Here is a 17,769-nt window from a genome sequence, read left to right as displayed (position 1 = left end):
GAGCGGACAGTTTGTGTGTGTGTGTGTGTGTGTGTGTGTGTGTGTGTGTGTGTGTGTGTGTGTGCGCGTGCGTGCGTGTGTTTGTGATGTAAGCGTTTATGCATGTAAGTGTGTGTGTGTGTGTGTGAGTGTCTGTGTGCATACATAGGAGTGCATGTGCATACATACAGTATGCATGCCGGCGCATACCCATGTGTGGGTGGAGAGGGTAATTGGTCCTGTGAATATGCTCATGTCTATTTGGCCAAGCAAAGCCGCTGTGTACATACATACAGTACATACATACAGTACAGTGGTGTGGGGGTGTGGGAACATATCACTGTGGACTTTAGTGGAAGAATGAGAAAATTGCAGACAGATAGATCTTAATGATTGTGCTGAAGGAAGAGGCAGCGGAACGAAACAGCTGCCAGTGAACCATCTGGACCTGCCTGGTGGACCACTGGGTTTTGTACTGGGACTTTCCATCAGACCTGGGTGGGTCAAAGCGTAAACGTGTGCAAATTAGGAGTGTCTCCCCAATATGACTTGAGGGACCTTGTTAAATGAATGATATAGCGTTTATTTGCAAATAAATAGTTCCTTGTCGAGAAATCAACATGTTTAGTAAACCTTTGCCCTAATGTGGAAGAAGTTGTCCTTTCTTGAGGGAGAGACGTTAACTCCTGTCCTTCGGCTGAGAGCACTTAAACAGACTGTAATGTTTAGACATTAGGAACGTTGAATGATGCATGGTCATTGTTTCCTGTCATAAAGTGATGTACAGCTCTTGTGAACTGAGCTCTTCAAATACATTTTGATATTTGTTTCATGCAGTGCTTGATTGGAAACTGTCAGTTATCCCTGTCATTCAATAAACGCAAAATATCAAGTAAGTAATATGAAATAATATTATATCAGAACATCATTTCCAAGTTTCACCGGTTACAAGTTTATATTCTGTTTTATTCCATATTACATCAGGGCATGTTTTCATGCCCAAAATAATTATATTATTCTGTTATTTATGACAGGGACGTGCTGAACATCAATTACTGCTGTAATGAAAGGAATATTGCTTATTCCTGCGGTTTGCTGCGAGGCATATTGGCAAGTGACAAATGGAAGCCTAAATACCTTGCGACAGTTGTTTGATTTATGGAGGATGTGACATCAATCACATCATTGGCGTTGCATAATAGCACAGAAAATATAAAACCAGCTCAGGAAAAACTCCTCCCTGGGGGCCACGTTGTTGATTTCTGAGAGCGAAGGGCAAAAGTTTATGGGGGGAGTGGAGGGAGGGCAGGGGGGGCGGGGAGGAATTATTTACTCACTAGGCTCCTGTCTCTTCTCTATCCCTCCTGAAGACTCCATGTCCTGTTGGACTTATACACACTCACCACAAATCCCTTTCCTCCCTCTGCACCACCCTGCCACACCATCACAGACACACCCCCCCCCCCCCACACACACACACACACACACACACACACACACACACACACACACACACACACACACACACACACACACACACACACACACACACACACGGATACACGCTCAATTACACACACGGATACACTTACATGCATGCACAGACATGCATTCATATACAGTACATGCATCCACACGGCACACGCATGTGCAAATGTGCGCACACACACACACACACACACACACACACACACACACACACACGCGTGCGCACACCTTCTAACCTCACTGTGGCCTCACACACCAGGCCTGCCATAAATCAATGGGCAGGATCGTGTCTGCCAGTTAGACTAAACAAGAGCATTTGTGAGGATTTGCGCTCGCCCATTAATCATCTTGACAGCTTGAAAAACACATTTCCCCTTTAATGACTGTATTTGGATAATCAGCCCTGTTTTCCTTCCCACCCCTCTCCCTTTCCCTTTAGCTCTCCCTCACTCCTTTTCTCTCCCTCTCCCCCTCCCTCTTTTACACTCCACTTTTTTCAACCTGGAGCTGGTAAGTCACTACAGAGGAGCGGGGAGGAGTCAGAGGATGAAAGGGGGCGTGGTCTCAGTTTCTAGTCAAAAATGATCATGCTGCTGCTGTTTATTTTCTTTTTTTGTCCTTGCTCAACAAACCGCAAGGCCTCCCATAATGTCAACTTGTGTATGTGAACGCACACCCCCATCGTGCTGCTAAATTAAATACATGTAACTCATGGATGGGCATGAAATGCTAACATAAAACACACACACCTCACGTCTTGTCTGTATGAAGTCTGTTGAGAGTTGTTGGGACAGTTGCAGTCAAGTGACGCAGTGTTGATGTGGAAGGTGGGCAAATTCAGCACAACAAATTTTAATCTATAACTACAAAAGTGTACAAATGTACAATCTCTGAGTTACAGTCCAGCTGCAATGGCTTTTTTGCAACCTTTATTGTGAAATGTCCTTTTAAAACAGAAGCTGTGTGTCTGAGGCCAATCACAGTCTCAACCAACCATCCCACCCTTTGGGTTATGGGATCTATTGACTACAATGCCTTGTGTCAACGCTCGTGAACCACAAGGCAGAGAGCGACGATAGGCAGTTAAGTGCGAAGTACGTTTATGTAACTGCATTGGCTATTTCTCACCTCAAATGTTTTCAGTCATTTAGTTAAGTGTACTGTTTAAGTTTAAAATGTACCGGTACGTTTGTAATGCACCGTTCGGCTATTATCTTGAATTAGATTCAGAACAGCATCAAATCAGATGTACAGTGTATGTGGAGGAGCGCTGTGGCTGTGGGAATCACACAAGTGAAGGAAATGACTCATGATTATTCATCAGGGACTGTTGATGTAATAATCACACATTACGTTTTTTGTTTAACAGGAAGCAAATAAAATTGGACTAAACTTTTAGGAACTTGATATAAACCATCCCATTAAACCATGTGAATTCACATTATCATGTGTCTTCTGCAGACCGGTCTGGCCCCAAGCGCTGGGTGGGAGTTTGGGGGAGAGTCAACCACAGTGACCTGAGCACAAGGAGCCAGCTTAGGTGGTTCGGGCATCTGGTTAGGATGCCTGTCTCCCTAGGGAGGTCCTCAATGCACGTCCCCCTGGGAAGAGACCCCGGGACAGACCAAGGGAACACCTCGGGATCCCCCAGGAGGAAATTACTAATGTTGCTCTGGAGAGGGAAGTCTGGAGCTTTCTGGTGGAGCTGTTGCCCCTGCGACCCGACTACGAATAAGCGGTTGGAGATGGATGGATGGACACAAACTAAAAAACAATTTTTGCATCAATTTGTATATATCCAATATATCTCCAAATATAGGTTTTTTTGTGTAAAAAAAACGCTTCTCGTTTTAGCTGGGACATTCTGGATTTTACTGTGATCCATCTCTGTCTGTATGTCTGTTTATTTGTCTGCCTGCCTGCCCGCCTGCCTGTCTGTATGTGTGTGTCTAATCTGGCAGAAACTCAGGGTGTATTATTAAAGTTATTGTGATGGAATCAGGCCACTGTCACTTTGGTCCAGCTGTGTCCAGGGAGTCGTGCCCTGAGCTGTCAGCACAAAGCACAAGTCAGACATGGGAACTGGGTCTGAGAGACGGAAAGGGGTAAGGGTGACGGACAATGAAATAAAAGACTAGAGAGAGAGAAGCAGACAACACACAACCTCAAACAGCGGTACAGGGAAGGGATTTCATGTCAGGGTTGATGTTTTACCTGAATGCTTTGGCACCAGCGTTCTTCACCGATGCGTGAGAGAAAAAAAGTGAGAGAGTTGTTTCAGAATGTAGTTAGTTGGTCCATTTTATAATGGGCTATAGATAGTCCTACGAGTACCACATGAGATTTGAGCTCGTACTTAATGAAAACGATTTAAAGAATGTAAAAAATGTCAAGCCTAGTTTAAAGCATTTAAGGGCCTGCATACAATGTTGGTCCCATATGACTTATGTTTATAATTTACTAGAAATGTATAGACATTTGGTTTTGGGTATGCATCTGTCCTGGCCCTATAGGCGTTACTACATGTTGATGGAAGGGGATGAAATAATGTTTGGACAATGGTAAGACTACTTCCTTAGAACTATATGCATTGCTTTTACTCCTTTACTTACAGAAACACTGATGAACTTTCATTGGATCTTTAGATTAATTCTGGATATTTGCAGTGGTTTGAATGTATGTTTGATGCATTTGTGTGTGTACGTGTGCAGGCTATATATGCACGCATTGATTTATGCTTGTATGCATCTGTGTGTGCAGTGCAAGGCCAGTCAGTCAGTGTGCCATGCTCTGACAGTGTGTTGACATGTGGAATTATCTCTGTGTTTGAACAGTTGTGAGACGACAATGCCTTCATCTGAAACACACCCTCTGGATGAGTGATCGTGGCACACAGACACCAAACACTGTTTGGTCTGCTGGCAGCGCAAGTCACACAACGGCATGAATCACTCACTGTCACAAAAAGTTGCCAAACATCTCATCTGTCAAGTGACTGAGGAAAGAGAGGGATATTATTATGTCTATGATTGTTAACCCTAGAAGGGATAGCTAATGTTCAGAGATTACTTTGAACCCAAGTGCTTCTCCTAGCTTAAGGCTGCCAGCAGCTCCCTCTCCATGCACTTTCCTACTGTTGGTGCTGATAAAAAAATGAGGGGAGTTTATTACCTTGAATCCTTTTTTTATTTCTCACTTGGTAACCCAGTAGTGCAGAAATAGTGTGGGAGATATCTGGTGGGTTGCAGAATCGTGTACAGCAATTAGAATGGCAATATGGGCAAAATAAAGTAAAAAACAGATACTTTTATTTAGATGTAAAATTTTAAACATACGGCATTGAGAATTGATCTTTTTGTTTTGTTATGCATTTGTTTATTTACTTGTAAGAGTGTGGCTTTGGCATGCCTTGAAAAACAGACAAGCAAATTGAAGATCTGCCCGTCCGTTCTCACGTTCTCATGCTAACAAACAAAAAGACAAACAGGACCCATTACAATAACCTGCCATGCATCACTGTGGGTAGGGGAAAACATGAGTTTGCCTGACAAAGACCTCAAAATATGTTGCTTGTTTGTCCTGGGTGTACAGAATAAAAAATGGGTATTTGCAAAAAAACTAAAACAACAGAAAAACATGTTTTCTTTATACTGTTTCTGGCCTGGCACGAGCACCTCTGTTGCCCTCACTATGTCCAATTGATGAAGCCTTGAAAAACATTGAGGCAGAGATTACGTTTTCACCCACGCTGCTGGACCAATCGGCTTGAAACTTTACACATGATTACACCAATAGGGGGCACCACAAATGCTAAATATCACTGATTGTGGCTTTTCACCAAATTAGGTACAAATGATCTTGTGACAATGACAGTCAAACTGGATTTTGATATTCCATACTATTTGCCTATTATTGATTCACAAATTGAACACAACCCCAATTCTTTATCGCATGTTGAGGGGCTCTATAGAGCACACCTGCAAAGGTGCGTTCATATCTGTCCTTAGGGGCTGCCACAAATGTTCAGCGTACACATCATATAATAATATAATATTATAATATTATAATAATATTATTAAACATGTTAGAATCGAATGTTGCAAGTTCATTTGAGCTCTAGCTCTAGCTTGCTTTCACAAAACATATTGGGAGCTGGTCAGGTATAACCTTAATTCAATTTCTTCATATAATGCAGCATTCCATGGCTCTGTTTCAAGGCTCTGCTGGTTTTCAAACCAAGTGGTTCTGGAGGCGAGCATTCGAACCCCTAACAAGCAGAAATATATTTCAACACAATTCATTGTCTAGTTCAGTTTTTCCTCAACCAGTCGGTCATGATCTAAAAGTGATGCTCTAACAGTGTGCAAAGGACCTGACGGAGGAATATTTTTTATTTAAACCAGCTGAGAACAAATCATGTAGTGTACGGCCCTCTTGATGGCTCAGCAAGCTTAGTGCAACCATTTATCATCCCCTCCCAATCTTTCCAGTTTCTCTTCACTGTACATTCTTTAATAAATAACGCAGAATTTATGATTAGAGTGAGATAGCTCCAAATTGTTATACATTGTGCATGACAAATGTTAAAGGAGAATTCCATGCTAGAATGCTTTCTTATCTTTCTTTGTAGTTGTTATGTCCCCACCAAAGAGGTCCAGGTGTTTTTTTGTGCAAAAACTCCTTATTGGCTATTTTCCCCATAAGCCCTCAATGAATTGCATTGCATTGCATGGGAATTGAATGGGGCTATGGGGTGTTATGCTAGTTCGCTTATTTCCATCGAAAGAAGTAGCAAAGTGTGCTGCTTGGGATATTATTTACATTATGAAGAGAGGATATATACAAAGAAATTATAATTTTGAGCGATGGAAATAAGCAAATTAGCACAACACCCCATAGCCCCATTCAATTCCCATTCAATTCAATGCAATTCATTTAGGGCTTATGGTAGGGGAAACAGCCAATAAGGAGCTTTTGCACAAAATAACACCTGGACCTCTTTGGTGGGGACGTAACAACTACAAAGAAATGTAAGAAAGCCTTTTAGTATGGAATTCTCCTTTAATGTAGACAACTAAGCTCTGAACAATCAAATCCAGAGTGTTAATTTAACTGTGAAAGGGTCCATAAGGGTCATCTTTTACACTTTCAGAGTGTGTGGTGTTCTGGAAGGAGAGTTGCCTTTGAATACTTTGTAACTTGGATTCTCAACCAGTCTTCCCATATACAGTTCTTCCCCCGCTTCTCTCTTCATCTGTCCTCACTGTAAATCACAAAACCTAAATTCCTTGGAAATAAAATGTCTCTTAAAATAAGGCACCATCTATCACAGAGTCTTCACACTGCGAGGACTCTCCCAGTTTGGATGCCTATCCAAGAGAGACAGGCAGGCAAACCATAATGGTTAAGTGAGTACATTACGACCACAGGCCGTCCCAGACTGCAGGAACCTAATCCCATGGTGTCAGTCAGGGCACGAATGGCAAGCATCATGGCCGGCGCTCTTTCCTCGGCCAAGGCACGTTCGTTTCCGAGGCGCCCGTGACTTCTCAGAGCACAGCGATCTCTCCAGCAAAGCTACAAATGGAATCCAGCTGGAAAAGCTGGTCAGGGTGCTATTAGCAGCAAGACGTACTGTAATTTGGAATGTTAGCTCCTCCACCAGTGGTAAGGGAGGTTAGGTCTATTAACAGTGCACACAGGCTGACCTGAAACGTGGGAGAGAGGAAGGCAGTACTGCTGGGGCAGTTTTTCCACATTAGGACCAAGTGGGTACTTGCCAATGTCAGGGGAGGGCCAGCTGAAACATAGATCCAAAGCTGTAATTGTTTAGTGAGGATTATAGGCCACCTCACAAATCACCTGTGCTAATAAAGATTAAATATCTGACCCTGAACATTTTAACTACATTGATGCAAGTTACTAGGTTTGATTTCCAGATAGGAAATAGGCTTTTTAAACGGAATCAAAACCCAAGACATATCTAGTTAAGACCCACTGACACTAACATTGAATTGCTTATGATCAGTAGAACAAACTACAGTTCTTGGAACTTATACAGACTTAAAATGTCTCCCCGGTGGCAGAAACAACAAGCCACAGTAGGATGATCACAAGAACACGGTTGTAACTAAATTGGCTTTGGGGCTGTGCTTCAAGAACAAACAGACACTGTTTCTTCTTTTTCTTACACACACCAGTGTAGTCAACATGACAGCCATTACAACCAACCTGGAAGTCTTTTATATCACTCTGGTTTGTTTTCTCCACTATAGCATTACAGTTAGCTTGAATGTGGGTTTTGAGTGAAAGAGAGAGGGGGGAAATGAGGCATGTGAAGAGTCAGGCACAGTGTGTTTATATGTGAGAAATAAAGCAGCCGGGGCTGTGAAGCAGCCCTGATGAGGGATGGGTCCAGGGCAGGCCATCTGGGTTGCTTTAACACTGCGGTCACTGTTGGATGCCGAGGGCTCTGCATTGTGTCGCCATGTTAAACACTGAGGTGGTCGCCATGGTGCCGAGGTTAATGTTTTGTTTCCGAGAGAGATGGAGAGGGAGAGAGAAAGACAGGGGGAAAGAAATAGATATAATCTCCAATGTTAAACCCCCCCACCCAAAAACAAAATCCACCGCTGTCTCTTTCTCTGTCTCTCTCTCCCTCTCTTTCTCTCCCTCTCTCTCTTGTCCCCTTTTCTGGTCCTAGCTGTCAGTGTGTGTGGAGAGTCGGGGTAGAGCTGGCGTCTAATTGAAGAGCAGCTCCACACCCTGTCCTCATTAATCACCGGAGCTGTCGACTGGCTGCCCAGGACCCCACTGTGGCAGTCTGCACTGCTCTTACAGACAGTGTTAGAACACATTAGTACACACCACCACCAACACAAATACCACATTCAGTAACAGCAACACCAATACTACTGCCAATACTATTGTCACCGTCGCTACCTCTGCTCTCAGACACACTAACACAGACAGCCAAGATAATAGTTCTCACTGCCACCATTAGATCCCACTAACATCAATCCCCACAGGCACCACAAATAAGGAAGACAAGTCTACTAAAAGTTCAAAGCAGATATTTCTTAATTTTACTCAATTATTTAAATATAGTATAATATACTACATGGTAAAGTCAGACAGTATTAGTATTACCTTAAGTACCTTTACAACATAATGAGCAGTGTTAACGTATGTGGTCTGGTTGGTCTGGTTTGAGCATGAAAAAAGGGTTCTGTTTTGGCTTGGTTATACTTTGGACAAGTTTTTTGATATTTAGGTCAGGTTAGGCACATCATTTCAGGTCCAGGAGGAAATCATGCTATAGTACACAGCTTAAAAAAAAGAAAGAAAACTAACTCTGAGTTGTACTATTAGCACCCAGCAGGACACTGGAAGGACAGGATCAATCTGACAATCTCACAGGTGCTGTCTCCGATGGAGTTACCTCCAATGGCTAGGCTAGGGGACTGGCCACATGCACGCACTCCCACACGCACACGCACACGCACACGCACGCACACACACACACACACACACACACACACACACACACACACACACACGTGCTCGCTCCTCTCCACTCGTCCCCTCACTGTCTCACATGCACACAAAAAAACTAGCCCTTTAACTATCTGTCTGTGTATCTTTTACACACATACACAGACAAAGACTCTTGCACGGGCACATGCACACACACATATACACACACACATACACACATGCGCGCATGCACGCACACACATTGACAAGAGGCGACAGAAATGGAGTGCGTGGGTGTTGACTCAGCTGGAACAGTGGGGTGGGGGGGTGGAGAGAAAGATTGATGACAGAGGGGATGGAGAGAATGGTGAGGCATTTGATGAACGAGTGTGAATGGGGAGCATTGGAATTAATCCCTCCTCCTTGGACCAGACTAGAGGCTGTTTTCCCCTCTGCGTGACCCCTGGTGTGGGACCTTGCAACCACCATAATGCAGTGACATGCACTGCACAAGTTAAGAATATTCTATACATGAGTCCGACACACAAATTGCATACATAGACTGCATGTCTACATTTAAGTACAGGACACAAACAACATTATCTGCCTAATCTGCAATCTATGCCGATGACAAGCCAAATATGTACGCATACAATCCACAGAATGTAACTTAATCACATAGGCTCTATTCTAGACACAGACAAACGGCATGTATACAATGATATACAGTCTTTGGTAAATGCATCGTCAAATGGGCCCCCAAAATACATGTCTATGCTTAAGTATAGTTCCACGGCACATATAGTGCCTGCCTAGTCTCTAAATTGATGTACACCCAAACTACATATCCATGTCTAATTAGAGGATGTAAGCTTCATAATTTGCTTAGTCTAAATGCCATATACTGTATTTGTAGAAGCAGCTTCGTGCCTATAATCATTAACCCTTAAGACAACACCTGCAATACCTGCCATGTGTCTAGATTCATGACATAATCTATCATTCATGTAGCAAACCTAACTGCATGGATAAGAGGATCATCTAAAAATGTGTTGTGTTAACCTGTGAACTGAAATTCACATTCACATTACACTTCAACAACTCACCCATAGGGGGCAACCCAAACCAACATATAACACAACCGGTGAAAATCTTATACAAGTTACAAATGTCTTTGAGTAAATGCCATTCTTATTCTCAATACAGCCTTAAAACTGAAAATACCCCTGACCTATTTTTTGTCAGCATGACCTTACAAACACCAAAAACAAAGCCACTCTTAAAGTAAATGACAGCCACTGCCAACAAACTGTCCTGTCCAGGGAGACGCACACGGCTGTAGTTCCTGTAAAATAAAAATAAGGCTGCCTTTCCCAGTGTGCTGGCCAGAGCTGGTGGTGATCAGGGCGCCGTGACCTTGCTGGTCTGGCAGGGGTTTTCACAGTGGTTTGGTCTGTTGGAAGGGTCATCCATTTTGTTAATGGTGCTGTCAAGTGACACCTGTGCTCGCCTTTCCCCTGTCTAGAGTGCTAATGAACCGCGAGAGTGGAGGGGAGTCTAGGAGTCGGGGTCAATAGCTCACCCTGGAGACTATACTACAGTGTACCACCGCCTAGACTCGCCTTCCCTCGCTTCTTGTCTCCCTTCGTTCTACCTATGCCTGATTTATACTTTATCGTATGACAGGGTATTGGAGTGGAGACACAGACTCATTACTAAGAAGAACCAGGCACACTCTCTCTCTCTCTCTCTTAATGGCTGTATGGCATTGCTTCTTTAAGGTAGACCCAGTCTATCCCTTCATATTAGTCTCTAACTGCTTGGAGATTAGTAGGGTGTGACCTTAGTTAAACTGTAGTACAGCAGCAGAGTGACAAAGAGAAAGGGTGAGAGAAAGGGGCAGCTCCTGGATAGTATACAGAGGCCTGCTCTGTGTTTGTGTTGTGCCTCATGTTAAAAATGGGGGAGCCTGTGTTCCTCCTCAAGGGAGGTGTCAGGACTTTGATGAATATTTCTCTATTAACCGCCTCCCATTGTCAGCACTGGCCTTTGTATCGTTGGGCCAATCCGTCAAGAAAGACGATGAGGAAAAGGAGAGGGGAGAGCCCTTGGTTCACACCTCCTTCCCCCCAGGTCATTATTGAAGTACCAGTGACCCCAAGCTGGGCTGCTGCACACAGCTATCTATCTGCTCTGCTGAGGAGGCTGTTTCTAGGGCTTTGCAAGCAAACAAGCATCAGCATTTAGAATCTCACCCACAACAAGAGCAGCAGTGTGGGTGATGAGGAGTGGGTTGGGTGGGGGTGAAGGAGAAAAAAAGGAAAGATGGAAGGACATCCACAGGGACTCACTAACAGGAGCTAATGTGACCTGGTTTGCCCTCCCTGGGACAGCCCCTGTCAACTGATATGAGCCATGAAATATTACACATAGCCCACAAATAGCATAGCTATCAGAGACAGAGTGATTGATAGACCCAGAGTACTGCAGTGTAGCAGTCTCCTAAGATTAACTTCATGCTCTGAAGCTTGTTCGCTGACAAAGGTATTTCAGGGTAGTAGCTATATTTAAAGCACTCAATGAGACAAAACATACCCAATAAAATGCAATCAAGTATCATTTATTTATCAAAATAAGACTTTTCCCCTGTTGGTTTGATAGCACAGCCACCGTTATTTTCATTGCTTTTTTTGTTCTTTCCTTTAGCTTTGTTTAATTTCTGACAGTGACCCTGACTTGTAAACCCAAGTAAGGCATGGAAAAATATGACATCTTTGCAAATTTACAGATACAAAATAATGGCAAATTATTGAAGGTTCATTCGGACATGCAAAACTGAATAAGTGTGAATAAAGCAGAAGGGAAAAATAAATCAGCAGTGAAGAAACGAGACAAAAAGAAAGATGTCCCTAGAATAAAACCTCACAGTCCATCTTCATCATGGTGCAAAAGTTTTATTTTCAGATTTTACGATAGGCATATGATACTATACTTGAACCATTCTTTTTTTTTTTCAGTTAGAATACTTATGAACAATTAATTGAACAGCAAAAAATGTCCCCCCAAAAGTTTGAATACCAAGCGCTCATGTGAAAAATAAATACAGATTTGTTTTTCAGTTCATTCCTGGAAGATAGACAGACAAGAGAAAAGAAAAACATAATAATAATAAAAAATTAAAATAAACAAGACTGTCATTTTAATCCCCCAGTCTCAGCCTATTCAAGCTCCATTTTCCCAGCATCTTTAAGCACTGTAGTCTCTGGGGCTCGGTACTGCAGCCCATCCATCACTGTTTGTTCACTGCCTTTGGAACGCCAGTCACAATCCTGAGGGTAACAGGTGGTATTGTTGGCAGGCAGGCAGACGGGCAGACAGGCGGGCAGGGTGCCCCGCACTAGAGATGACCCCCAGTGTGAAGGTATCCATCTCCTGTCTGAAGTGTCCAAGCTGGTGCCTGCTGTCTTGCGGGCATTTCAGCTGCTAATCCCAGACAATCACTGGTATCCCATGGCTGAGGCAGAGCCAAGTCTCTGACTGTAGAGGGCGTAGGGGGAGTAGTAGGCTGCCGATGAGGTGGGAAAGGAGGACATCGTTACACCAGGGCCTCCTGGCAGGTGTGCTGCCTTGCCGTATGGATGGTAGCGGGCGAGGCCCAGTCCGGGTGACCCTCGAAGGGAGAAGGAGCTGGGCAAGCTCCCAGGGCTGCCGGGGGGAGGCAGGTGGAGGTGGCAGGAGGCGGCTGACGAAGGGTAGGCGGACAGGAGCTTGCTGTCCACCATCCCTGGCAGGGCCGTGTGGGTCCTCAGATGAGCCAGTAGCTCCTCTGATGTGGAGAAACGCTTGTCACAGGGACCGCCAGCAGACACCCAGTTGCAGGCATGGGGCTGCTCATTCTGGAGCATGAAGCCATAGGTGTACAGCGGATGGGACAGGGAGTGAGCAGAACTGGAGGACAGAGAGGGGTGGAGAGAATGGAGGGGGTGGGAGGGGTAGACCAGCCCGTAACCAGACTTGAGGCTGGCGGTGGGGTCGTGGACACAGGTGGAGCAGTTGCTACCGCCCAGGTGGGGGGCATTGGGGTAGGTCAGACAGTACGGGTCCCGGCATAGGCCCTGCATAAGGGACGGGGGAGAGGCTCCTGTCAGTGGGCTGGAGCTGGAGTGCTTCCCTGGAAGTCCTAAGCCCAGGCCTGATTTGGTTGGATCCAGACCTGGGACAAACTGTGACGGGTAGCCTGCGTAAGCACCAACAATGGATCCATGGTAGCCCATTGTGGTGGGGGGCAGGGGGAAGACTGAGTGTCCCGGTTTGAATGGAGAGACAGGGGCGATGTGCCCAGAGCTCAGACCGGGCTGAGAGGCCTGTGGGTCAGCCTTGCTCTCTGGCCGAGGGCTGGCTGCGGAGCTGGCATTGCTAGAGTTGGCGCTGGCCCGCACGTGACTGGAGTTGGCAAGCTGAGCCCCATCAAGGCCAGGCTTACTATGATCGGAGTCCTTTTTCCCCGTAACACTGCTGGTACTGTCCGAGCCAGATTGCTCCGAGCTCCCAGGCTTGTTGTCTGTGTGGGAGGCCTGGGAGAGTGCTGGGGACTGTGTGGGAGGGGAATGACTTTGTCTGTGACTCTGGCTCTGTGTGTGCAGTGGTGGAGAGCTGGAGCTAGGAGACTGGGCATGATTATTAAACGATGAACAAGAAACACTTCCTCCATTGGTGCTTCCATTTGGCACCCTAAAGCCAGCTTTATCGGACCCCCCTTTGCTCACTACATCCTTGCGACAGTCTCCTGCTGATTTGGAGTAAGGCTTGAAGCTGGACTTGTCGTCCACGGAATGGTGTTGCTGTTCACCAGACTTAGAGGATCGGCTTGAGGAGTCCTTGTCTCCCAGACTGCCTGAGAGAGAGGCCAGCTTGGAAGAGGAGGGAGGATCTGGTTTGCCAATCTGAGAGCATGTCTGAGCCAACAGGGCCAAGGGACTCTTCTTAGCATCCAGCTGAGTGAGAAGAACACAGAGGGAGTCAATGATATGTTGAAAAGGTTGATTTATTAACTTTTTACCACAGGTCAACTAGTCAAATGAATCTAACGCTTATAACAGCAAACTTTACTTATATTTAATGTCTATATTGAATATATTAAATACTGGATTTACTCATGAAAATAATATACTATTATAGGTTACTTTAACTGTAAATCAATCAAGATGAGATGCGAATATTACATATTGACATCTATAACATACTCAGGCATCCTCAGTAATATGGTTAGGCGTCCTTAGTTGTATTTAAATTCCTATATACATTTTACTTAATGTTAAAGGAATACCATGCAAAACTATTTAAAATATAAAGTGCACAAAATCACGTTTGACCAAGTAGCATTTATTGTTTTAATTTTACAATTATAAATGGTTATAACTAAAATGTGTAGGCTATTACTGCTGTGCGCAAAATGAATAGTTACCAGGTTTAACAACATACAGACTGCGTAATGCGTATACAGGTATCTTAACATAATTATCAACAAAAAACACGACAAAATATTAGGGGGGGGGGGGTAGACTGAAGAAAAAGACGCCCTTCTTCACTCACTTACCTCTATACTAACTGGCGCAGATGTGAGTGGTTGGAGATACTCCGGGTGTAGCAAGTGACCGCTGTGCGCCGTCAACATCTTTAGAATCCGTATGGGAAGCCTCCTGGCTTGGCGTAAAGGATCCGAGGGAGAATATATGGACGCGAATGATCTTTCCGTTCCTCTCTGGTGTAGGTTACCACAGGCGTCTGGAGCGCACACAGGGGATTGACTGCGTAACGGCGGATCTGTACCACCGGGGGGATCTTTCATCTGGATCCGATCGGGCGACTGCGGGAACGAGTGGGGACAGCGGGTTGAAACTCATTCATCAGCACAATCCATCAGCGAAGACGATCACCCGGGCTTTGCAAGTAATCCAAAGCGAGAGCGCGGCGCGTGTTTTCCGTATCGAAAAACAACTTCACTCTAGAGGAAGAATTTTCCCAGATGTCATCCCTCCTTGAGCCGATCCTGGATTCTTCAACATCACCTACTTTCCTTCATACTATTATTCCTCGATCCAGTGTCAGGAAAATAGGAATATTTAATAAAACCACGTGTAGCTAGAGATATAGTCGACCAATTAAGAAGAATGTGGTGTTAAAGTGGAAGGAATATCTCCGTGGAAGATGCGGCCAAAACAGTCCAGGAGTGTGCGTATCTCTTCCTCCAGTCTTCTGCTACAGCGTTAACAGCCACCAGTCCAGTATCACACTCAATCCACATACTAAAGACGTGAGGGGGAGGAATTTCAAAGCAACGAGCCGCCGTCCAATCACAAGTGTACGCATTCATATTAAGGGGACGGATCAGGACTAGGGGGCGTGGCTTCTTCCCCCACCCCCATGAGCCGGTTATGATGTATGACTATGGGAAACAACACAGCACAATACATATTATGTGTCAGGTAGATTTTTCCATCTAATCTGTATTTTCAGAAACAGAAAAGTCAGTTGAAATTGTATTTAATTACTCATTCGCAAACAAGCAAAAACACTTTTTGGGTCAATGGATGTGATCTGGATGTGGCTTCAGTACAATGTGGACAGTGGAAGTTTGTTAGTTGAAATGGCTTCATTTGATTCCAAAATAATGCTCTCATGTCTTGTCTGTGTATGGGCACATTTCTGGTATGTTAATGATTTTATTGCATTTAGCACAGACTGAACTGCTAATTAGGGCATTTAGGTAATCTCATTGCATGTTGAATCAATTGTATTATTCAAGAATTAGGCCTGACAGATAGCATTACAGTGGTACCAGGCTGAAGACACTTTGATGCTCTGCATGCTTTGTTGTTGTTGCTGGGCTGGGCATCAGCCAGAGCTGATTCAATTTCTCCATCATAAAACACATTCACATGATACCATGTCATGTCTGCCGCTGTGCCCCCAGAGTAATGAGTGCCATTTTAGTTGTCTCTGTTGGTGTTGGTGCACAGTAGGCCGTAGAATCTCCACAGCAACACAGGGAACTGGAATTTCCTGATGCAGATTTTAAATGAATGTACTGCATTGAATGTACTCATGTTAAACTGTTCAAATAAGTATAAGACAAGGCATGTTGAGTAGTGATAAATGAGAGGATGTTCTTTACAGTAGCATTTGATGTTCCATAACAGCAGCGCATACCTACATGGCAACATAACTGCTGTGGCCATGTCCTCAGTGATATTATGGGTTTTTCCTGATGTACCGAACATCTTTCTGAAAAGGAAATAATCATACTTACATTAGAACAAAAAAGCAGGAGACAGCAATACACATGGTGGACAGTGGACTTGGATTGATTGATTGAATACTTTATTAGACATAGAATGTAACAGCATAAGGTACAGTCAGACGTTTGGGCTAAAAGGATAACAGAAAAAAAGGTCCATTGAGGTCTTATGACTAGCATCCCAGTTACCAGTAGCCTAGCTAGTGTAGGAATTGATTCCCTTTCTCAAAGTAGCAATGAGTCTCCATTGACTCATCACTATCTTTCTCAGCACTTTATCAGTTATTTATTAGTACGAGCTATCCACTGCAATGCCCACATCCAAACACTAATTCAGGCTAATTTAAAATGGTGTTATTACTCCATCCCTGGACTTGGAGTAAATCTCAATAAGCCTGTGTTATTATGTGCAACGAGTAAATTCAGTAGAAGTGTGCAACACAGCCATGGTCTCACTGTGTGCTGTCATCAACTCAGTGCTTGATCACAATGGCTGCTGACTTGTTCTCTACAGCAGAGAGGAAAGGAAAGGGAGTGGGACAGGCTGCAGAATGAAGTCAATTCTTCCTCACTCAACAGGTTCACTGTTTGGCCTGTCATCATTAGGCTTAGCCATCACTCATCAGTCATCACTCATACATACACTGTCGCTGCCACTCCAGTAACCCGGCCAGATCTGAGTGTGTACTGTACGTGAATGCAAATCGCACCGGTTGGGTTCAAGTGTTTCTCTTTTGAATGAACACCTCTGTTTGAGTCAGTCTGTCGTCACCTCCGTTACGAGACACATAAACAGGTGACAGGTCACAGCCGGTTCCTCAACGTGACATTTAGAGTTAAAGTCCTTGCCCTTAAGGGGTATTTCAAACATATTTTACAACTCTGCCTTGCCAGTTAAGTTGTGGTTTCTCAAAATGTGACCTGTGTGTTTATCACTTAGTCATCCAGTTGTTAAATGGCTGAATGGGTAGGCTGGTGGAATAGTGTGTGTGTGCGTGTGCGTGTGCGTGCGTGCGCGCGTGCGTATGGGGGTGTGTATGGGGGTGTTGAAAGGAGACCAAAGAGAAGGGTGAGCAAGGCAGACAAAGGAGAGCAACAGAATGAAACAAGGGGAGGGCCCATTCAAACAACAGGGAAGCAGTCTCCTTTCATGTCTCCCTCCTTGAAGTATGGCTGGTAACAGCTGTTTTGGCGTGTCGATGACTGATGGCCGTTTCCTGTTGTGGATATTTAAGGGGGCAGCTTTTTCCGTTTTTTAAAGAGGACTTCTCAGCATGGTCAGGTCTGTGGGGTGGAGGCCCTGAAGGCATTTCCAATGGTTGTATCAAAGCAGTGGGCTTGGCTGGAATAGCAGCCAACACAAAACCCCAGGATTGGATGGCTCCGTGCGCGCGCGCGTGCGTGTGTGCGTGCGTGTGTGTGTGTGTGTGTGCGTGTGTATCTGTGTTTGTACATTTGTTGTTACTATAGCCAATAGAAACAACAGTGAACATGGCTGGACTAGCCGTGTCCCTGTGAGCTGTGATTGA

General features: G+C 44.6%; 1 protein-coding gene across 1 annotated transcript; it reads right to left on the bottom strand.

The window, feature by feature from the left end:
- Window positions 1–11,881: 11,881 nt before the first annotated feature.
- On the bottom strand, window positions 11,882–16,029 carry znf703 (zinc finger protein 703). The gene is made up of 2 exons (XM_080765096.1): window positions 14,540–16,029; window positions 11,882–13,937 (listed from the first exon to the last, which is right to left on the bottom strand). Exons 1-2 carry the CDS (start codon window positions 14,789–14,791, stop codon window positions 12,441–12,443), a joined length of 1,749 nt encoding a protein of 582 aa, XP_080621222.1. The 5' UTR covers window positions 14,792–16,029; the 3' UTR covers window positions 11,882–12,440.
- Window positions 16,030–17,769: the final 1,740 nt, after the last annotated feature.

The sequence above is a fragment of the Protomyctophum bolini genome (genome assembly GCF_963924005.1).
Source record: "Protomyctophum bolini genome assembly, chromosome: 6".
NCBI classification, from domain to species: Eukaryota; Metazoa; Chordata; class Actinopteri; order Myctophiformes; family Myctophidae; genus Protomyctophum; species Protomyctophum bolini.
This window is presented reverse-complemented; position numbering and strand designations above follow the sequence as displayed.